The sequence below is a fragment of the Emiliania huxleyi genome (assembly GCF_000372725.1).
Source record: "Emiliania huxleyi CCMP1516 unplaced genomic scaffold EMIHUscaffold_105, whole genome shotgun sequence".
NCBI lineage: Eukaryota > Haptophyta > Isochrysidales > Noelaerhabdaceae > Emiliania > Emiliania huxleyi.
The window spans coordinates 207,700-229,441 of NW_005202113.1; the positions used below are offsets into that span (position 1 = coordinate 207,700).

At 66.1% G+C, this 21,742-nt stretch overlaps 4 protein-coding genes across 4 annotated transcripts; 2 read left to right on the forward strand and 2 right to left on the reverse strand.

Annotated features, from left to right (window-relative positions):
- Positions 1–128: 128 nt before the first annotated feature.
- On the reverse strand, positions 129–2,015 carry EMIHUDRAFT_222818 (hypothetical protein; the record flags this gene model as incomplete). The annotated part of the gene is made up of 2 exons (XM_005792736.1): positions 129–308; positions 381–2,015. 2 exons carry the CDS (start codon positions 2,013–2,015, stop codon positions 129–131), a joined length of 1,815 nt encoding a protein of 604 aa, XP_005792793.1.
- Positions 2,016–2,379: 364 nt separating this feature from the next.
- Positions 2,380–4,553, forward strand: EMIHUDRAFT_428785 (hypothetical protein; the record flags this gene model as incomplete). The annotated part of the gene is made up of 5 exons (XM_005792737.1): positions 2,380–3,057; positions 3,131–3,178; positions 3,223–3,402; positions 3,915–4,034; positions 4,108–4,553. 5 exons carry the CDS (start codon positions 2,380–2,382, stop codon positions 4,444–4,446), a joined length of 1,365 nt encoding a protein of 454 aa, XP_005792794.1. The 3' UTR covers positions 4,447–4,553.
- A 10,061-nt stretch (positions 4,554–14,614) lies between these two features.
- Positions 14,615–17,498, reverse strand: Vps45 (Vps45, SM superfamily protein; the record flags this gene model as incomplete). The annotated part of the gene is made up of 7 exons (XM_005792803.1): positions 14,615–15,011; positions 15,088–15,213; positions 15,443–15,714; positions 15,798–15,896; positions 15,981–16,121; positions 16,389–16,432; positions 16,712–17,498. 7 exons carry the CDS (start codon positions 17,496–17,498, stop codon positions 14,615–14,617), a joined length of 1,866 nt encoding a protein of 621 aa, XP_005792860.1.
- Positions 17,499–20,325: 2,827 nt separating this feature from the next.
- EMIHUDRAFT_439670 (hypothetical protein) lies at positions 20,326–21,152 on the forward strand. Its single transcript, XM_005792738.1, has 2 exons — positions 20,326–20,578; positions 20,640–21,152. The coding sequence occupies exons 1-2, from the start codon at positions 20,377–20,379 to the stop codon at positions 20,744–20,746; spliced, it is 309 nt and encodes a 102-aa protein (XP_005792795.1). The 5' UTR covers positions 20,326–20,376; the 3' UTR covers positions 20,747–21,152.
- The last annotated feature ends 590 nt before the right edge of the window (positions 21,153–21,742 follow it).

A 21,742-nucleotide genomic window follows, 5' to 3' on the forward strand; every position in this document is an offset into this window, starting at 1 on the left:
CTTAGCTGTAAGACTTAAATCGCACACCGCCCCAGTCGAGGAACACTCGCCTGGACACAAACACCAAAGAGCGGCAAAACAACAACCCAAAGAGAACTCAGCGCGCCCATCCCCAGGACCCATGCCGATCATGCCGTCTCCGGCTCGACGGGCTTGATCTCCACGCCAGTGCCGAGCACGCCGTCGTCATGCCCACCGTACTGCGTGAAGCCACCCGTCTTGAGGGCCTTCTTGTGCTGCAGCCGACGGCAGTAGAGCAGCGTCAGAATGGCGGCGAGGCCGAGGAGGAAGGCGCCGAAGATCTCGATCTTGGCTGCGTTGCCCTCCACCGCGGGCGGTGGCGGCGGCGGCGGCGGGTGGAGGCAGGCCGTCGACGACACCTCGCCGACGTCGCAGTACTCCCAGCGAACCCCCGCGTCCGCGTCGGCGACGTAGCACCACGGGTGAGCCTCGCGGTCGGGGTTGCGGCAGTAGTTGTGGCCGCCCAGGCCGGAGACCGGGTAGTGCTGCGCGGTTCTCGTGTGCTGCTGTGGCGACTGGTCCGACCAGAACTGGCAAGCGAGGCCGCTGGTGGTGGTGGCGACGGTGCCACGGTAGTCCGCGCCGTCGGGCGACTCGTAGCACTCGGTGTGCTCGTGGAAGCAGTCGGCAGCATCGAAGCCGCACGCCTCGACATTGCACGCGGCATCGCACTCGCCGTCGCCGATCGACGTCGGAAGGCAGAAGTCGGCACACGGCGTCTCGTCTTTCTTGAGGCAGTCGTGCTTGTCCCACTGGCACGACTCGCGGAAGCAGGCCTCGTCGCAGTAGTGGTCGCCGATCCACTCGGGCTTGCAGTCCGCGGGACAGATATTTACGGGGGCGGCGCCTTCTTCAGACCATGCCTTGCAGTCGCCGCGATCAAAGTAGCACGCCTCCACGTTGCACTCCTCGTCGCACGTCCCGTCGCCGAGGCTGGTCCACGCGCAGCCCTCTGCGCAAACCGTCGGTTGCAGCTCACCGTCCGCGCCCTCGCCGTAGACGATGATGGAGAAGGAGGAGTCCTCGTCGTAGGCGAGGACGGAGAGGTGGAGCGTGCACGCCGCCTCGGGGCCCGCCGCGCCGCAGAAGAGGTACGTGTCGCGCCCGAGCGTCCACTCCTCCACGCCGTACGAGTCGGAAAGGAAGGTGTAGTTTCCGCCGGTGGGGAAGGCGTTGTCGAAGGAGACGTACAGGTCGGGGTCGCCGCTGGTCGGAACGACGACCACGCGGAGCCGCTCCACATCCTTGGGAACCGACACCTCGTAGAACGTGTACGTGTGCTCCTTCACCTCGCCCGTGACGATGGTGTCGAGCTCGATCGCCGTCGAGGTGTCCTCAAACGAGACGGGGGGGAAATAGTCGTAGTAGTCCTCGTCGAATCCGTTCCAATTTTCGCCGTACGAGGCAGTGTACTCGCCGTCGCCCTCGCCAGTGGCGTTGACAGTGCCCTCCGCCACGTGGGTGCGGTCGGCGGTGGAGTGGTTGGAGTGGTGGTGGGCCGAGCATGAGGGCTCGGGCGGCGGGACCGCGCAGTACGCCCAGCGGGTGTCTGGGTCGGTGGTGTAGCACCACGGCCGCGCCTCGCCGTCCGGGTTGCGGCACGAGTTGTGCCCACCGAGCCCCCCGTGCGGGTAGTTGAGGTGGATCCTGTCGTGCCTCTGCGGCATCTGGTCGGACCACGCCTGGCAAGCGAGGCCGTCCTCGGTCTGGTTGATGGCGCCGCGGTAGTCGGAGCCGTCCGCCTGGGTGTAGCAGTCGCCGTACCCGTGGAAGCAGTCCGATTTGTCCCACTCGCACGCGGGGTTGTTGCAGTCCGCGTCGCACTCACCGTCACCAAGGTACGAGGTTGGGCAGTGGAAGGCGCAGGTGTCCTCAGCGTAGTCGTAGTAGGCGTAGGAATACGTGTCCCAGTCGTTGGTGACGTCGCCGCTGGCCGCCTCCTCGCTGCCGCGCGCGGCGGAGATCGCGCAGAGGAGCAGCGCGCGGATAAGCATATACGCGACGCGTGTGGTGTATGCGTGTCCTCGTCTCTTTGCCGCCACGTTCTGACCGTTGTCTTCCTTGCGCGTCGCCGCACGCACGCGGCTTTTAGTTTTTACTGCTTTTCGTTTCAGGAAGCAGGCGTCGGCGGCCGCGCTCTTCACGTAAACGCACAACCCCGGGCCCCGAAATCGCACAGTGATGACAGTGACATGCAACACGGGGTCCGAGGGAAGGCGAGCAAAAACCTTATCGCGCGCGCTAGACGCCGACTCGGAGGCCGCACCGGTCAGGCGCGCAGCCGGAGAGCACACAAAAACACACCACGCGCCAAAAGCGCTCTTCACCGTTTGTCCGGCCCATCACAACCCGACGGACATGCCGTCGCCGCAACACCACCACTCCCTCTTCGCCCTCGGCCTGGGCCTCGCCCTCGGCCTGGCGCTGCCGCACGTGCTTCGCCTTCGGAGGCGGCGCGGCCTCGGCGGCAGCACCGTCAAGGCCGGCCTGACCGACACTCGCGCGGTGCGGCTGCCAAGGCGCGTGCTGACTGACTTCCTCGCCGCGTGCTTCACCGCGGCGGGCGCTGCGCCGGCCCACGCCGCGCAAGCGGCAGACGTGCTGGCCTACGCCGACTCGCGCGGCATCCCGTCGCACGGCGCCAACCGCGCCGACACGTACGCCAACGAGATTGAGGCGAAGCTCGTCGACGGCGTTGCGAGCCCGGTCGTGGAGCGGAGCTCGGGGTGCACAGCTGTGATCGATGGCCGGAATGCGCTCGGCGCTGTCGTGTGCAACCTCGCGATGGAGACGGCCCTGCGGCTGGCAAAGGAGCACGGCGTCGGCGTCGTCGCCGCCCGCAACTCGAACCACTTTGGGGCGGCGGGCTACTGGGCGAACCAGGCGCCTCCCCAGGCCCGGCCTGAGGCCTCCACATCTCGGCTAGATCTCGGCCTCACCTCGGCCATGTCTCAGGCGCTCTCCGCCGGCATGATCGGGCTGTCCTTCACAAACACGGCGCCCTTTGCGGCGGCGACCGGCGGCTGCACCCGTGCCGTCGGCGCGAGCCCCTCCTGCTGCTCTGCTCATGCACGAGCGAATAAACTAGGAATGGACGAGTGCGCATGAGGTAGGCACCAACCCTCTCTGCTGCTTCGCGCCCGCCGCAGGGGGCATCGTCGACACGCTCGGACTGAGGCACGCCCTTCCCTCTGCCACCAGTCTGGTACTCAAGCTGCAGGCGACTCGTTCCAGCTCGACATGGCGACGACGGTGGTGCCGGTGGGCAAGGTGGAGGTGATGCACCGGAGCGGGCACGTAGATGCAGGATGTGGGCGCTCGTGGCGTGTACATGTCGGCGCCAATCTCGCAGGATCGGGCAGCGGATCCCTACTCATGCTAGTGTTGCTGTTAATGGGTAGGATCGGGCAGCGGATCCCTACTCATGCTAGTGTTGCTGTTACTGGGTAGGATCGGGCAGCGGATCCCTACTCATGCTAGTGTTGCTGTTACTGGGTACGATCGGGCAGCGGATCCCTACTCATGCTAGTGTTGCTGTTACTGGGTAGGATCGGGCAGCGGATCCCTACTCATGCTAGTGTTGCTGTTACTGGGTAGGATCGGGCAGCGGATCCCTACTCATGCTAGTGTTGCTGTTACTGGGTAGGATCGGGCAGCGGATCCCGGCCGGCTGGGCCGTCGACCGGAGCGGGAGAGACACCACCGACCCGGCGGAGGAGCGAGATCACGCGAGATCACGCGAGATTGCGCGAGGTCAGACGACACGCGGTGTGCTTCCCGCTTCACCGTCCTGCCCCCCTCCCCTCCGACCAACGACTAGCCCTTCCGACTCCTCCGTCCTGACTCCTCCCTCTGGCTCCCCCCCCTCGCCCCCTCATCCCTCACCCCTCCAGGTGGTGCAGCACGGCGCGCTCCACCCGCTCGGAGGCGGAGAGGAGACGGCGGGCTACAAGGGGTACGGCCTCGGCATGCTCGTCGAGCTGCTCAGCGCGGTGCTGCCGGGCTGCGCCGACGTCGCAGCCTGCCGTGCGGCCGAGGACATTTCCAGGACACGTCCGCGGCACGCGTCCCCGGCGTGTCCTGTAGGTCGGCCCCGCAGTACAGCCGTGGACACTCTCCCGCGAGCGGCCGAACGGGTACGGCCACTGCTTCGTCGTCCTCGACCCGAAGCGCTTCACACCTGGCTTTGGGGGACAGCTGCGCGAGTACCTGGCGGCGATGCGCTGCCTGCCCGGCGCCGTGCGCTGCCCTGGCGACCCCGAGAAGGCGTGCGAGGAGGAGGCGCGAGCGCGAGGCGTGGTGCTGCACGAAGGCACCGCCACGGCACTCAAGGCGCTGGCCGGACGCTACGGCGTCGAGACGCCGCCCGAGTTCGCCGCGCTCGACGCGTCGCGGAGCAAGCCGTCGCTGTACGCCCAGGCTTGAGGAAGTTGACTTCTCTCGCCTGCATGTAGGAATCCTAGTCGTTTACCCAAACAGTGTGTGGAGAAGTTTACCTTGCCTATAGGTTGCCTTGCGGGTTACCTTCTTTTTGAGACCGATTGAGAGAGAGAGGAACAGAGAATCCCAAAAATATTTTCTGACGGTCATATTTGGCAAATTTTCTGTGCATTCTCGTGGAGAGAGAAGATCGTGAAGAGATCCCTCAGCGCCTCACTCACTCTCACACCGCGCACACACGAAGCGACACAAGATCGTGCCACTATGTCAAAACTACAGGGGTAGGCAATGAAACGGAGCTTTGCGCCCTTTCCCACCCGCCGGGGGGGCACCCAGGCCGGCCACCTGATCGGTAGTGGTGGACGGGAGGCGCGAACAGCGCCATCTTGGGGTCTACACGCCGACCAGTGCTCCCGTCAGTGACCAGGAAGAGGGGCTGCGTGGCCTTCTCAGCCGCCGGCCGCGCGTCCGTGTGGTCTACAGTTAACGAACCACGAGCCCTGCTTCCGTTTTAACACAAATTGGGTGGCGAACTCGGCGCCCATAGCTCTGGCTCGAGTTTTAGCGATTATGTCGCGAAACGCATTAGCCGCTACATCGAAATTGCCGAGGTAGCCGAAATCACAGCTTCCGCTGTAGCGGCTAATGCGTTCCCCGAGGTCATGATCGTGGGCGGAAAACGAACCGGCACCCCGGCGGGGCACCTTACGGGCTGTGTTAAAACGAGAGCTAAGGTCCCGATTTCACAGTGGGCCGCAGGAAAAGACACGCGATGAACCCGCACCCATCGAGCTAGCTTCGAGGCGCCTTCAAAGCAGGTCGCAATGGCGCCGAAGAAGAAGCCTGCACACGGCCGCAAGGCCAAGGGCGTCATGCAAGGCGCTCATCGTCCTCCAAAGGAGGTCTCTGGTGCAGCCGGCTCGCGCGGTCCGTCTGAGCCCTCGTCACGATCGGAAGCACCACAATACGAGGCTGTCGGCGGCGAGTGGGTGGTGTGCCAAAAGCAGACGCGCAGTCAGCGAGCTGAAGCCGCTCAAAAGGCCTCTCGCGCGTCTACCGTCCAAAAGGCGCGGCTGCCCGCCGCAGCCGCCGCCTCCAAGGCTGGGCAGACCGCCTCCGCTTGCGTTCGCCAACCCGGCTACGGCAAAGGTCGGTCACCCGCGACCGCCACAGGCGCCAGGACGGCGCAGCGGCCTCGCCTTGAGGACTCGCAGCTGACTAGCGCCGCTGGCGTCGCGACGGGTAGCCTCAGCGTGCAGCTGGCGGAGGCTGCGGCCGCAGACGCACTCGAGGCCCTCGAGACCGGTGTGCAGACTAGGCAATCTGCGTTGGCGAGGTCGCAGCTGCTGCGAGCGCAGCGGGCGGAGATTGAGACTGCGCTCGCCAATCTGCGCGAGCTCTGGCAGGAGAAGGAGCGCGACATGCTGCGCCTGCTCTCCAACCCGCAGGCTGCGTGGGGCACAGATGCCGTCTGGCAGCTGTCCATGGCCGAGTTTGCCTTGGAGACCATGGACGAGAACGCCGTCGCACTCAAGCCTCGCCGGCTAGGAATGTGCTTTCGCGCGCTTGCCGAGCAGGCGCGGCACCCCGACGAGATCCCGCGCCTCCGCGGGCTGTACGAGCTGCACGCCCTCCACGCGGTGCTGCAGCGCAGCCCCAGCCTCCAGCGCGAGCTGCGGGTCCAGCTCGAGCGCTTTAAGCGACAATACTGCTCGTTGCTGCGCGGCGCCGGACGCTTTCGCACGCTCGAGGTCCTGCCCGGCGAGACGATCCTCGAGCTTATGCGGCGCACTCACGTGGCCATGCTCTCGTGGCGGCCTCCCGGCAGACCCGGCGCGGCGGCGTCGACCCTGGCGCTGCCCGCGAGCCGAGCGGGGGGTATCTACCTCCCAGAATGGCGAGAGGAGACGAACGTGCTCTACCATTCGGCGGCGGGTAAGACCCTCTCGCTGCGTGGCGCGCAGGGCGTCGCCACGGCCTGCTCGAAGCGGTACCTGAAGTCGCTCCCGGAGGCGGAGCGGCCGCAGCACGAGAGCCACGAGACGGTCCGCTTGCACGACATGCAGTTCTGGTTCGTGCAGCGCCAGAGAGCTGTGGAGAACTCCTTCTCGAAGCGGCGAAACGTGCTGCAGTGGGACGAGGTGACGATCAACAAGGTGGCCTGGGTCGTCGTCACGCTGTCGTGCGAGAGGCTGCCGGCGCTGCGTGAGCGCGAGGTGATCGCCACCTTTAAGCTCCGGCCAGACGCCGATGGCCACAAGAAGACGGGCGTGAACGTCGGCGCGAGCAACGTGCGCGCGGTCAACGAGCTCGGCCTGCCGATCGATCGGATCGACTTCTGCGTCTCCGACGGCACCGCCTCCAATGCCAGCTTGACCATTGCGTCGGAGCGGCACAAGGGCGGCGCCTTTGCGCACATCTGGACCTCGATGCGTGCGACAAAGCACGTGCTGTGCTTTTTTATCCTCTGCTTGTCCCACGTGATCAACAACGAGGTGAAGAATGTCTGCGAGGCGGCTGGTGCCTGCCGCCGCGAGCACCTGCTCGCGCACTCGGGCTCCACCAAAAGCGGACGGCATCGCATCCCGGAGGCGCGCCACGCCCGACGTAAGAGGCGCTCACACACCCCTCCACCGCTTCCCCACGCTCCCTCTGACGCAGCTGCTGGCCGACGTCGTGCTCGCCGTCAAGGAGTCGAAGGGCTGCAAAAACTATGTCCGCGTCTCGGAGGGGCTGGCGCGTCTCGGCGACATGCCGGGAGGCGTGGACACCCGGTGGCTCTACTGGGTGTACACGTGCATGTGGCTGGCGCCCACGACGCGGCGCCTCGAGCTGATCGTGTGCTGTCTCTTGCACGAGTGGCTCTGCGCGCAGGGCGACGAGGGGCTCTTTGCCGACGCCGAGCAGACCGACGAGTTCGGTGAGAAGCTGGCGCTGTCTGGCGCCACGCTGCTCGAGAAGGTGAGCTCGATCAAGGACGCCGCGCGGCGCGAGCTGCTGCTTGAGCTCCTCGACCCGGAGATACGCGTGTGGCTCTCGTTCCTGGCCATCTACGGCGAGCGGTCGGCCGACCGCTTCCTCAAGTTTACCGAGAACGACGGGCCGGGCGTGGCGTTCAAGGCACCCCGCGTGCTTCGCCTGCGGCTCGCCTACCTCGACGCGCTCGCCAGCGACAACGACGAGACGCGCGACCTCGAAGGCGGCCGTCCATGGAAGGGCGACTTTGCGCCGCTGCGAGCAATGGTCGCCAAGAACACGGCGGCGTTCTCGCGCCTGGATGTGCGGGCCATCGTGCGCAAGGCCGCACGCGCTGCTTCTACCTACTTCCGACAGCACACGGCAGCGTGGCGGACGAACCCCGCGCTCGTGGCGCTGGGAACTATGGACGAGGAGGGAGAGCATGCTGTTCTCTCGGCGCAGGAGCTGCTGGCGCTCGCGAAGCAGGGCCGGGGAGGCTTAATCCAGAGCATGCTGCCGCACCTCCCCGACTCGGCCGATGCCACCGAGCTCAGCGCTGCAATCACCAACGCCACCGAGGGGGTCGGCCTCTGGTTTCAGGACGACGCCCTCGGCGTCTTTAAGCTGCTGGCAAGCTGTAAGCGGCCGACGCAGCTGCGCGACGTGGCGGGCGGTAGCGACGTCTACGATTCCATCTGGAGCGTCGGCGTCTTTGTGCCGATCAGCAACTTCTTCTCGGAGACGGTCGTCAAGACGCTCTCTCGCGATTTGCACGGGACGCAGCGCCGGTCGGAGATGTGCGCGACAAGGCTCACGGCACCGCGGCACCGCGGGCACGTTTACCCGACAACGGCAGCCGATTGGAGCGCCGCGTCGGCCGCTCTCGGACACAACGTGTCCAAGCGAGTCACCGAGAAGGAGGGCCTCGCCGCGCAGCTGCAGGATCTCCGGCTCGATAGCATGGAGCTCTCGGCGTTCGTGGACGAGCCGCAGGAGGAGGAGGAGGAGGGCGGGGCGGAGGAGGAGGGGGAGGAGGGCTCGGGCGAGGCCGGAGGCTCGACCGACGCGGCCGACGGCGGGACGGCGAGCTCGGCGGAGGGCGAGGGTCGCCAGCCGGGCTGGCCGTTGGAGAAGGGCGTGAGCACAGCGGCGATCCGGAGGTCGCTGCAGGTGGGGAACGTCGTGGAGGTCCTCTGGGCCGTCCGGCAGGATGGAGACCCAGAGGTGTACCTCGCTCGCGTCGAGGAGGTCATGAGAATCAAGATAAAGATTCGCTGGCTGCACGAGGATACCGAGGAGGAGAACGTGTACGTGGAGTGCCCGTTCTTCACCAAGGTGGAGACATGGTCGATGAAACAGCTGTGGAACCCTGTCTCTGATGTGAGCCAGATTGGCTCGGCAGAGGCGCCTCGCTGGCGCCGCAGCGCGATAGCTGAGGACGCCGAGGCGGCTAGAGCCGCTGCCAACCGCGCCGAGGGTGGGGGGGTGTCGTGGGACACGATCATATCAGACATGGAAGCCCGCAGGAAGGGAGAAGAGACGGGAGGGGAGGACGAGGTCGAGGACGAGGCGCTGTTTGCCGGCAGACCCGGCTCCGACGACGAGGAGGTGGAGGTCGAGCTGGTGGAGCCAGAGCTACAGGGACCGCCCCACTTGCGCGTCGGCGAGGCTGGCTACATCTCATCTTACCACCGGCAGTGGTTCAGCGACTCGAACCTCGCCAACGCACACTACGTAGACGAGCGTCCAGACGGCGAGAGTGGCGCCGACTCGCCGCTGCGGTACAACTACCCCCGCGACGTAGCCTCGGCATGCAGCATCTTCCGTCAAAGAGGAGGGCAGCGGGTGCTGCAACTCTGCGACTGCGTGATGTTGCAGCAGGTCTGCGACGGCGCCCATTGGCACAACGTCGCGCTCATCGGGCCTCAGCGGCTCGCCGTGCACTGGGAGCCGTTCGGCACCAGCATTTTCAGCCGCACGCATCCTCTAGCGCGCGTTCGGGACGCCTTCGACGCGGCGCCAAAGGACACGGGCTGGCAGCTAGTCAGCGTGACGCTCAACTTGCAGAGCGACGGCTACCAGTGCGGGCCGTGGGCGCATTGGTTCCGCCGCCGCCTCTTCGCCTACTGCGCGGACGACGAGCTGATGAGCAAGCAGTCCTTTGCCGAGTACCTCTCGACCAGCCCGGGCATCAGCCCGCTCGGAGCGCTCAGGACCAGGAGGGAGCGAGAGGCCGCCGGCGCAGCAAACACGGCCTTCATGCACGAGGAGCGCGTGCGGCTGCGCTGGCTCCTCCGGGCAGCGGCGCGAGAGGACGCGCTTCCCTACGAGCATCCGCTGCAGGACGCCTTCCGCCGAGCAGGGGCTGCGGCGGCAGCGCGCGCGGACGCGGTCGTGCTCGACGAGGGCTTGGAAGGCGATGAAAAGTACTTCGACCTCTGTGACGACTCGTGACGGCCTGCACAGGTCGCCCTGGTCGCCGTCGCCGTCTCGCCGCCTCATCCGCCAACACGGCCGTCGCCGCCAGGGCCGCCACTGCCATCGCCATCGCCGTCGCTGCTTCGCCCACCACTACCAGGGCCGTTGCTCTACCGCTCCCCAAGCGTATTGCCGGTGCTGTCACGGGCTGCCACTCCTAGTACCTTGCTGCTCGGTCGCGTTCAGTCTAGGTCGACACGCTACCCTGCCGTTCGGGCGCCGCTCACCGCTTCGCAGCGAGCCCGGGCTCTGTAAACATCTCCGTCGCGAGCTGCGCACGCCCCGCGGGTCCGTGTGACTGTAGCTGTATCTCCCAAACATCTCTCACAGCTCAAAGCGATCTCCCCTAATCTCCACGGCTCGAGATTGCACGAGATAAAAACGGCGCTTTCGAGGTGGTTCGCCGGAATCTGGATAGGGGAGCGCGTAGAACGCGCGCTGCTGGTGTGCACAGAGCCCGGGATGGCCAGCATCCGCCCTCGTGGTCGCGAACAGCGCCGGTCGGCGCGTGCGGCTCTGGCAGCCGCCCGGCCGCGTCGGAGCTGCAGAGAGCGGCACGCGGCCCGGTGCCGTTCGGGCGCCGCTCACCGCTTCGCAGCGAGCCCGGGCTCTGTAAACATCTCCGTCGCGAGCTGCGCACGCCCCGCGGGTCCGTGTGACTGTAGCTGTATCTCCCAAACATCTCCCGCAGCTCAAAGCGATCTCGGCCTAATCTCCACGGCTCGAGATTGCACGAGATAAAAACGGCGCTCTCGAGGTGGGGCGCCAAGATCTGGATAGCGGAGCGCGTAGAACGCGCGCTGCCGATGTGCACAGAGCCCGGGATGGCCAGCATCCGCCCTCGTGGTCGCGAACGGCGCCGGTCGACGCGTGCGGCTCTGCGTCAACCAGTACGGAGCCCGAAATGCGTCCAAAAGTAAAAAAATCAGCTTTCCGCGCCTCTTCACTGCTCGCCGCCGCGCAGGCGCGTTCCGGGGGCCCAGTGGAGCATTTCATCTAGTGGCGGCACCAGCTCTAGAGAAATTTATAATTTCTCAGTGGGGTTTTGACATAGTGTCGTGCAGGTGCGGGGACAGGTCCCCGGATTTCCGTTAACTCACACAGCATGTGTCAGCATCCGCACAGAGACCACAGTTCCACACCCTTTACGAGCAGCCGCGCTCCGCCCCTACGCCCTAGCTCCGCCCCCTCGACCCGTCGACCCTTCGCGCGTCCCAGAGTGAGAGAGCTTCGCCTGCCAGCATCCAGCATTTTTTTTTCGTATGCCGCGGCGGTCGCGGATGTGGGATGAGTGAGGTCGCGACACGCACCCGACACGTTCTCTGACACACTACGTCAAGGGTATGTTTAGTTAGAAGAGGGGCCCCCGCGGCATCTGGCGCTCGTGCGCGAGATTCTTGCGCTTGGCTGGCAAGTACTGCAGGAGGTAGAACTGCGCCGCGTTGAAGGCGATCCCCACGAGCTGCACGTAGACCTGCCGGTACCACGGCGCGGGCTTGTCGTCGGCCGGCAGTGGGCAGTGCGCCTCGAGCTCGGCGCCCTCCTCGCTGCGCAGCTGCACCTCCGCCGCCATTTGCGCGTCAAACGCAGCTTGCGCGCGCGCCGCCAGCCGCTCCGCCGCCCGCCGCGCCTCGCCGCAGCTCGGCAGAGCCGAACGCACCGCGGCGCGGAAGCGGCGGGCGTGGGCCTTGCGGAGCCGGCGTGCTGCCGGCATGTACCGGCGAGCGGCGTGCATTCGCTCGACGAGGTCGCCGCAGAACTCGTCGAAAGCGGCGGCGCGCAACGCGGCGAGGTGCGACTTTGCCAGCCGCAGCGACGCCGCGGCCAGGAGGCGCCGCAGCGAGCGCTCCGTCCCGGCGAGGGTGTCGGTACGCGCGCCCGCCGGCGCCGCCGCGTCCTCAAAGCGGGCGAGGCAAGCGGCGAACATGCCGTCGAGCTCGCGGCCAAAGTGGCGGCTCGGGTTGAGCGACTCGTCGCTCTGCCGCTCCCGCAGCGCCGCGCAAGTCGCCTCGGCCTCGGCGCGCGCCGCCTCGGCCCCCGCCTCGCAGCGCAGCAACCCCTCCCACTCTGCCGGCGTCGCGGGCAGTGGTCGCTGCAGCGCTTCCTCCTGCCGATCCGCGAGCGGCGCCGCGGCGCCGCTGCGCGCGGAGCGGTCGCCCCGCAATAGCGTGCGCAGCAGCCGCGGCACCGCGGCCACCGGGAGCGCGGCGGTGCCGAACGCGCCGCGAGACCGCAGCAGGTACTCTTGGGACGAAGGCTGCAGCAACATCGAGAGGAGCCGGCGTGCCGCGGCGTCGGCGCCGGCGCCGCAAGGCACGGCGACGTGCGAGGCCTCGAACAGAGGGGCGCCGGCGCCGGCGCCGGCACGCGCCTCAAGCTGCCCTCTCAGCCGCTCGACGCACCTCGCCGCCGCCGCCGATGCCGCCGCCGCCGCCGCCTTGTCCGAGAGTGGCCTGGCAGACTCGGGGAAGGACACGAGGAGCGCCAGCTGCCGCGGCGGCGCGCCGGTCGCGCCGAGCGAAGCGAGCGCCTCCACGAGCGCGTCGCAGACGGCCACTGCGCGCGGGCAGGTGCCGCCACCCTCGGACGGGAGCGGCACCAGCCAGACATCGGACATCGCTAGCGCCGGCAGCGGCATCCTCCGCAGCTGGCCGCCCAGCTCCGAGGCAGCGTCGGAGGTGGACGCGGGCGCGAGGAGCAAAAGAGCCGGCGCGGGAGCGGGGCCCAGTGGGCAGCACAGGTCGGCGAGCAAATCCGGCGAGTCGAAGAAGCTCGTGCCAAAGATGCCGTTGAGCAGCTCGCCGCCGCCCGCGAGCAGCGAGGCGACCGCATACGGCTGGTCGTCCGGAGCGATCGAGCGGCGCAGCGCAGGCAGCTCGACGAGGCGGGTGGCGGTGGCGCCCGCCAGCGAGAGGAGGAGCGCCACCCGCACCGCGAGCACCACCCGCACCGACGTGGCTGGCATATAACACGCACACATACTTCGGCGACCGCCGCGCTGGCTCTCTTTCCTCAGCAGACGCCACGTCGCGTCTCGGCGGCGGCAGCTGCTTCGGCCGCGACCGAGCAAGCGAGCACGACGCGCCTCCGCGGCGAAAGAATTCCGACCCGGTTGCGGCGTGCCGCCCCGCATGCCGCATGCTCTCCTGGAGATGTCTGCTCTATTTATTCCCGCATGCCGCGGCTCAGCTTCAGGTGAGTTCATCTTGCCGGCGGTACCCGACGCTGCTCGAACGGCAGTTGTCGACCGCCGGCAGTTGACCGGTGTCGGCAAGATGAAGTCCACTGCGCTCGAAAAAACTACCACCGGAAGCGCCTCGCCGAGGCGCACAATAGTCCCCGTCAGCGCCACGCGCGAGAGCATGTGTCCACTGTGCAACGCGGCGGCGCGATGAGTCACGGGACGACCGACGGAAGCCGGATTAAGCCACAAAACTCGCTCATTCAGAGCTCAGGTTTTCACCGATTTGCAACAAATCTCTCCGATTTGCTGTGGGCGTTCCGTTGGCTGAAATAGTGATCAAACCGACCAAGTTAAGCGAATATTGGTCCAACGAAAACGGCACTAGTTAAGGGCAAAAACCGATTGGCTGTGGGGGGCGTTAGAGAGAGAGAGACTTCTTCTTGATCTTGTGTTAGAGTACAGTTGTTTGGTATTGCTAAAAATCTCTCTCTCTAAACTCGAGGGGCCAAAATACGCCGCGAGGAGGACGGAGTTGCGCCGAGAAGAAGCCGCGAGAGCAAGGGATCGGCGGGCAGCGGCGGCGCAGCAGAACGAGGCAGACAGAGGAGAGCGACGCGACAAGGAGGATGAAGCGACAGGAGGGAGAACGACGAGAGTGGGACGACCGCGAGGTGGCATGAAGGTTGCAGCGAGAATCGGCGTTGCAGCGAGAATCGGCGAGGGACTGCGAAGAGAGATAGGAAGAGGCAGACGCCCAAGGGTGGGCGACGGCTAATAAATAAATAAATAAAACGGACACCTCTACTGTGAGATGGGTAAAAAGGAACAGGTCCCCGCCCTTTGCGATCTTTTTGTGCAGGGTTCTTTTGTGGGTGTGGTCGGCGACTAGCCGGGGTCGTCCTCCCGATGGGGGACTAGCACTAGCCGTCTTCCACATGGTCTCTCGGGTCCCCCTGCTGCTCCTAATCTCTTCGACGGCTAGCACCACACTCCTCTCCTTAAATCCCTTGTGTGGTGGCGGCGTGCCGTCCTCCCATCCCTCCCTTGGGTTGTCTGTTTTCTTTCTCTTTCTTAAGAGTTCCCTGGCGGTCCGTTTTCTTTCTTTCACAGCAGACTGGCACTCACACAAATGGCACACAGCCGAGGGGAAGAATTTCACGACGCGAAAGCCGTAACCCGTATATGTCTGTGTGTGGTGGCGGCGTGCCAGGCGTGCCGGGTCCCACCGGCACCGTCCTCCCATCCGCATCCTTCCTTGGCGTGGCTGTTTTATTTCTTTCTTAGGAGGCTGCCAACCACATTAAAATCATGATTAAAATAGTCATAGTCATCACGCCCCTCGGCCTCTCTATCTGCACTCTGGTGCCTAGCCATGCCACATGCCCACGAACAGACACACACGGCAGGCCCACTGACACTACAGATCCCTCGCGCCGCGCTCCGCCGCCCCACGGTCCACAGCCCCACGGGGTCCTCTCTCACGTCTCAGCGCCGCCCCACGCCCCACGCCAGCCCCAGCGTCCACGCGCCCCCTTACTGGATCTTGCTCGCCAGCGTGGAGACCCCCGACTGCAGCGAGGAGGACATGGTCGAGGTGAGCGCTTTGATGCGCTTCGAGTCGATGCTCGGCGCGGCGATGCCGAGCCCCGACAGCCCCCCGGTGAGCGAGTCCAGCCCCGGCTGCTGCATCGGCTGCGGCGTCGGCGCGCCGCCCGCCGAGGGCAGCCGCTTCACCTCCTCGAGGAAGGAGGCGGAGTTGTGGATCGTGGTCCCTCCGAGCAGCACGCGCACGCCGGGGTTGGCTGTGTTCATCTCGGAGACGTAGCGCGACTCCTCGTACGTGACGCCGCCCACCATGAAGACGATCACCTCGACGGGCGCTCTCCGCTTCGCGCCGGCCGTCGGCGGCTCGCTGCCGAGGTGCGGGTACCTACAGCCGGCGCGACTTCCGCGGCTGAGCCGGCGCGGGCGTGGGCAGGCGGCGACCGTGTGCGGGTGGCGGTTGCTGAGTCTCGGTGAGGGTGCCCTTGAGCAGCGCGTCGAGGGTCTGCGCGAGGTAGGGCGAGTGCTGCGTGTAGACGTTTTGCACGCCCTTGATGTTCCGCTGCAGGCTCTTCTTGGTCGCCGCGAGCCTGCAGCCGGGGGAGGGGCCGCGGGGCACGGGTGGGGGCGGGGGTGGGGTGGCGGGAGGCGGGGGTGGGGTGGCGGGAGGCGGAGGCGGGAGGCGGAGGCGGAGGCGGGAGGCGGGAGGCGGGAGGCGGGAGGCGGGAGGCGGGAGGCGGAGTCGAGCGGCATCGGTCGTCAACGAGAGGGAGGGAGGGAGGGGCGGGGGCGGGAGCAAGATGGGAGGGTCGCGCGCGCCATGTCTTGTTGGAGAAGAGGTCGCCGCTGCGCACGGCCGCGCCGCAGTGGGCCAGCATCTGCGAGACGGCCTGCCGCGCGTCCGCGCCGAGCATGTCGCAAAAGGTGTCGATGCGGTTCGAGGGCTCCTTCTCGTACCGCAGCGCGTAGAGCAGCACGAGGCGCAGCTTGTTCTGGTCGGCGATCGACGGCTTGCGCAGGAGCGCGAGCACCTCTGTGACGGCGGAGGAGTGGTCCTCGGTGCAGGCGAGCTCCTGCTCGACTTGCGAGACCTGCGAGGCACGCGCCGCGGCCGGGTCGGTGCGCGGTGCCCAGCCGCGCGCGAGCCTCTCTCCCCGCCCGAGAGGCGCGTCGCCTCCATCAGCTGCTGCGACTCGACGAGCCGGTTGATCTCGCCGAGCAGGGTGACGTGCTTGGAGACGTCGCCCGACAGCTTCTTGAACTGCGGGTACGCCTGGCGGTGGAGGAGGAGGGGGGGGGGTGTGAGCCCTCCCGGTGAAGAGGTGTGTGCTGGCCGCTGAAGCAGCAGCAGACGCGCCTCGACAAACTGCTGCATGTCGGCGATGGAGCCGATGTTCTTTGTCGACTTTGTCTTTGCCTGGAAGGCGTCGAGCAGGCCCTTGACGTTCTCGGCGAGGTCGCCGTAGTTGAGGAGCATATTGTCCGCGAAGAAGGCGTCCTGCACGCGCGCGGGGAGGAGGGTCCGAGAGGGGTCCGAGGAGGGTCCGAGGAGGGCTCCGGAGGGGTCCGAGAGGGCTCCGAGAGGGGTCCGAGGAGGGGTCCGAGGAGGGGTCCGAGAGGGGTCCGAGGAGGCAAGAGGTGGCTACTCCTCGGGCCGAGGCGATGGCAGTGGAGACGGCTCGGGCGTAGCAGGCGATGGAGGGTGTGCTGCGACGGCTCGGGCGAGGGCGGGTGTGGCGGTGGCGACGGGCGGGGCGGGCGGCGCCTGGTCGGCAGAGAGCACCAGCTGCTGCAGCTCCTTGTCCACGCCTGTTCACAGCAGGAGGTGTGAAGAGACGCTGTTCACAGCTCCTTGTCGACGCCTGCAGCCACACGACAACAGCCCCGCGACACACGCGACACACACGCCCGCGCAGACGCGCGCCCGATCCCCGCGTGGCCAGCCGCTCTCTGCTCTCCGCCAGCCGCTCGCGCGAACAACCGCTCGCCGCCAAACCCTCTCCCTCTCCCCTCTGCGCGTGTGGGCGCGGCCGCCCCCGCCCCGCCCCCGCCCCCGCCCCCGCCCCCGCTCGCGCAGGGTCTGCTCGCCTGGCGCGCCGCGCAAGTCGACGCGGTTGTTGGAGATGCCGACCAGCTCGTGCACCATCGCCTGGTACGTCCACTGGCTCAGCAGCGGCGTCACCGGGTCGTCCCTCCGGTCGACAATCAGCAGCAGCGGCGGCACATCCGGCCGCCGGAACGCAAACAGGTCCGGGTCCGCGTCCATTGTGCCGAGGACGGTCTCGGCGACCCGCTGGGCGACCTCGGAGCTGCGCTGGTAGCGGATCTGCGGCCGCTTCTTGAGCGAGAGCAGCAGCGAGCACACGCCCTGGTGCAGCCGGTCGAAGACGGCCTGCTCCCACACGCTGCCAGACAGGCCGGCGATCGAGCCGACGTTGAGGTGGAAGAGGTCGGGGGTGACGGGGAGGTAGTCGGCGAAGTACTCGTGCACCTGCTGCACCACCTCGTGCTCGTCCGCCTCCGCCAGCTGCTGGATCATCCCGTCGCGCGTCGTGTTTGAGAAGAAGAGGTGGTACTCGCCAAACCGAGGCTCGCGCAGCTCCGACTGGATGCGGCGCAGGTTCTCGGCGGTCGGCCGCACAAAGTAGCACGCCTTGAGATGGGGCATCTTCTCTCCCGCCTGCCGCTCGATCGTGTCGGTCATGAAGACCTCGTGCTGCAGGACCTGCGTCTGCGTAAACACCATCGATACGACGCCGGTCGTCTCTGCGTCCATCACGAGTACCTTCATGCCGGGCACGTCGGTGCACATCCGCGTGACGTAGTCCCGCACCGTCTGGATGGTGTTGGACCGAGCCACGCTGGAGGATGCCATGGGGATTGGTGCGGGTGGTGCGGCGCGCGCTGCCTCACACGGCGCTCACAAAACAAAGAAAAGTAGGTGCGTCGTACGAAAATCCCTGGGTGGGCGGCGTGCCGTCCTCCCATCCCTCCCTTGTGTTCTGTTTTGTTTCTTTCTTTATCGTCGCGAGCCCATGTCGGGTGTTTACTAGCTCCGAGTAGAGGGGGCGTTCTGCTGCTAGGGGAAACCCAGCGCGCGGTACTATAAACCCTCGGAGACGCGTGTTTACTTTATGGCCCCTTCCCTGCGAACGCGCACCCCCCCAGGGAGGCTAGGGCTCTCTAGCCCGTAACCCGCTCCAAGATCCCGTTCGTCCGGCCCGCTGGGTGCGCTTCTTAGCTCCCCGGCCCTCTGGGTGTGAGGCTGCCGACTGCGGCATTCCTCAAGTTGCTCCAACGTCCAAGCCTACTCCTCTCTTTCTAATCCCTGTGTGTGTGGTGGCGGCGTGCCGTCCTCCCATCCCTCCCGGCGCGCCGTTTTTGTTTCTTTCTTTTAGAGCGTCACGCCACTGGTTCGCGCGACGCACCGTGTCCGTGAGGGTCTGAACACTGCTCCCTTCGAATAGTGAGGTGGCAGGCCCCGCTCACCGCGAGGCCGACGGTCTGCTGGCACGACCACCCGCTCGGCGCTCTGCCGATGCTCATCTCGGCTGCACCGCCCACGGAGAGCTCGCGCTCCTGTTCACAACCAAACGCGTGAAGTGGCGCACTGCACAAGCTCGCGGCCGAAGAAGAGCCTTCGCTCCCAGAGCGCCGACGGCAGGCCGTGCGACGGGTCCACCACTGCGTGGGCGTCGTATGGGACGCCGGGGGAGCCCGCCTGCAGCACGAACCCGCCCCGCGCCAGTGTCGAGGGCAGCTCTGCGGCGCAGTACGCCGTGTCCTACGCAAGGTAACACCGGAGGGGACATCGGATGATCGAGTGGGGAGTAGTGGGTGAGACGTCAGCGAAGCTATCTGCTCGATACGATGGCACCTCGGCTGACCAGCCGCCATGGACCATATCGGCATACCGCCGGTAAAAGGAGGAGTCGTTGTTGTACCAGACGGCGAGGAGCGGAGAGGCGTCTGATGCGGCCGCGTCGACCTCCACGCGGTAGCGCACCGGCACGTCGTCGACTTGGTGCGGGAACTGGACGTGGAGGCTGCCAACGAGGTGCGTTGGTATGCCACCGTCGAGGCGGTAGAATCGCTGCGAGTCGGCAAAGCTGCCCGGTTGGAGGACCTGTGCACAGTACGCGTCCCCCTCCTTCGACTCGTGCGTACCGTAGGGAAAGCGCCCGCGGAGAGAATGAGCACACGTCGGATAAATGTAGAGGGTGGCACTCCCAGCACATGCTTTGCTGCTCGCCGTCATGAGTGGGCATGAGCCAGCACTGGCCGAGGCACACGAGCCCCAGGCAAAGAGATCAAACAGCCACCACGTATCTGCGACCCCGAACGGCTGCATCTTGCACGAGAGCCGCCAAGGCAAGTGCATCGCTTCGCCGAGCTGGTTGACAGCAGGCGATGCTACCGCGAGAGCGTTGAAGTCGCCGGCGCCACCGGCAGCATGGAGCGTCAAAGCGGCGACGCCGGCCGCGGCGAGCAGGCTTACGGTCACACAGCTGTCCAGCCTGCAGCTTACGATCCCATTGCGTTTGTGGGCGGAGATCATCGTGGCACGCGCCGCGCTATACGCGCGCGCGTCCCGACGGCTGGGATGCCGATCGACTCGACGCCTCGCACGCCGCTATCAATCCTAACCGGCAGGGATGATGGTCTCGTGACCACGGCGCCGCCCCCCCGGGGGCCGGGGCAGGTTGATGGGTCCAGGTGATAGCCCTGGATGGGCAATGCATACGCCTAGTTGGACCTCAGCCTCGCCCAACCGCGTCCCGGCAAAACCTTTATGTGATGTTACAGGTGGGTTAAGAGGGAGATGTGCGAGAGCTGCGGGACCGCCGGGACGGCGGGCGGGTGATCAATACCAAACAACTCTAACACTCACACGTCATTTGGCAACACTAGTGGGGGACCTGCGGCGGACCCGCCTCTGTTGTTCGCGGGCAGTGAGAGACGCAGGATCTGCACGCCAAAGTGGGGCCACTCCGCATTTTCATTTTGGTTTTGGGTTGTCGGAGATCATCCATCAGCACTCATAAGTCAGTCAAAGCTCAGTCGTGGCAGCTGGCACGTGAGCAGAGTCGCTGCATGCAACGGCGCCGCCACACGCTCCGGACGACCGACACACCGACACACCACGCACAATAGGAGGCTATCGCGCACGATCGGCCATCGCACCCACCGCAAACACCTCGCCGCACAGATGGGGGGAGGCATAATCCCACACACACCGGAGCAGCGCAGACACCTTACACGTCAGCGCTCGCTCGATGTGGCCGGCGCTCTCCCCTCTCCTATCGCCTTTTCGACGGCGGCGTGCGGCCACGCGCCGCGCCGAGCCGGTCTCGGCGGGAGACCTCGGAGCCGCACGCGATGCGGGCATGCGCGATGGCTCCGTTGGCTCCGTGCCTAAGGCAGATAGATTAGGGTGGGGCGGCGGCATCCATGTGTGTAATATATATTTATATATCGCTGCGGGTCGCTGCGGGCCGACGATTGTGGACTGATCGATCGATTGTCGGCGGGCGGTGTTCTCGAGTGTTCAGCTTTTACGTTCTACGTTAAAAGAGCGTCGGCGCGGACACGAGAGACTTATAAGGGTATAGACTCACACGTCATTTGGGGCCTGGAGCCCTATTCACGCGTGCGCGAGACGTGCACCCTGCTTGATTTCTTCTTTCGGTTTGGGTTAACGACACTCGCACTCACCACCAACACGAAGTCTGCAGCCGCTGCCTGCCTCCCCAATGTCGACGATGCGGCCACGCTCCCACAGCACCGACTTTACAATCCCCAGCCTCTCCCGCACGAATGAGCTGATCGTCTCGAACAACTCTCACGAGGAACAGTTCATTCTTGTGGACGAACCGCATTCGCCGACGACGCCTACGCCGTCCACGAGCGCGTTTGTGATTCTCGGCCGCGGCGGCCAGATCGAATCGTCAGAGGGTGAGCCGTTGGCCTCAGCCGATTGGTGCCGAGCGCGCCTTAACGCCCGTCCCCAACGCAGGCTGCCTCTCTCCATCGGAGCGCAAGCACTTCTTCAAGCAGGCAGGACTGGCGAGCCCTCTGCGCCGGGCGTCGACGGATCGCGAGGTCCCCGGCTTCTTCCTCTGACCCACGCGGCGCCTGCACGTAGAGGCGATTCGTGTGTGGTACGAGGCCGGCGCAGGGGTCTGGTTTGTGGGACTCGATCGTATTGGTCCTGGTACTGGGGGGTGATTGTCACAGTGAGAGATTGTCCGTGCTGAGAGATAGAGAGAGAGAGAGACTCTGATGGAGGGACGTGCATGCAGCTAGACATGCAGCATGGGTTGGACGAGATGAACTAGTGTCTAGTCGCCCCGCACACAAAAAGGGCGTGTGTGTTAGTGTATGTCTGATGTGGGGGGGAGATGGGGTGGACGGAGGTGGTCGAGGTTAGCATGATAACTGATTAGAGTAGTACCACACGCAATCCACAATGACAATCACACAAAGAAGGGGGCGAGATCCGAGAAAACTTCAAGAGAGACGTGTATATACAGGTCATGCAAAACGGGCCCTGAGGGGCCTGAGTGTGCGACCCCGCGAAACGCGTACACCGGCACATTGTCGGCCGATGCGCGGCTCGCCGCCCACCCCACGCGGTCCCTAGGTGTTATATAGCATAAAGACCGTCCGTGCAGGGCTCCTAGGCCATCACTGGGTCCACAGTGGACGGACACACAGCCTCAGCCGGCCCGGCGGGCTCCCGACCAGAGCCGCAGAGCCCGTCCGGGGAGGCCACAAACGGACACTCTACCGACCTTTACACCCCTAGACAACCCACCCTGACTAGCACACGGTGTCGGCCCGACCGCCCTGCGGCCCCAGCTACCAGCTGGCGCCGCTCGGCCCGGCTGGAGGCGACTGGGGCGCCCAAAATCGCGGAACCGGCGACGTCCTCCGGCCAGCAGCCGGATCGGGCGTCCGACCCGCCCACTCGGCGACCCGAGATGGTCTCCCCGACCCCCGAGGCTTGGCACACCGCGCGAGGGGGGCAGCCCAGCCACCCTGCACCGCCCAGGCCGCCCTCTGCGAGCCCAGGCGCGCCGTAGAGAGTGCCGACGCGATGTCGACGATTTTGGCCTG

What these genes read in the sequence shown, in the direction of transcription:
- EMIHUDRAFT_439670 (XM_005792738.1), top strand. Translation starts at nt 20,377, where the DNA reads ATGTCGACGATGCGGCCACGCTCCCACAGCACCGACTTTACAATCCCC. An exon ending in CCAGATCGAATCGTCAGAGG is followed by an intron (nt 20,579 to 20,639) that starts GTGAGCCGTTGG and finishes TCCCCAACGCAG; the next exon opens with GCTGCCTCTCTCCATCGGAG.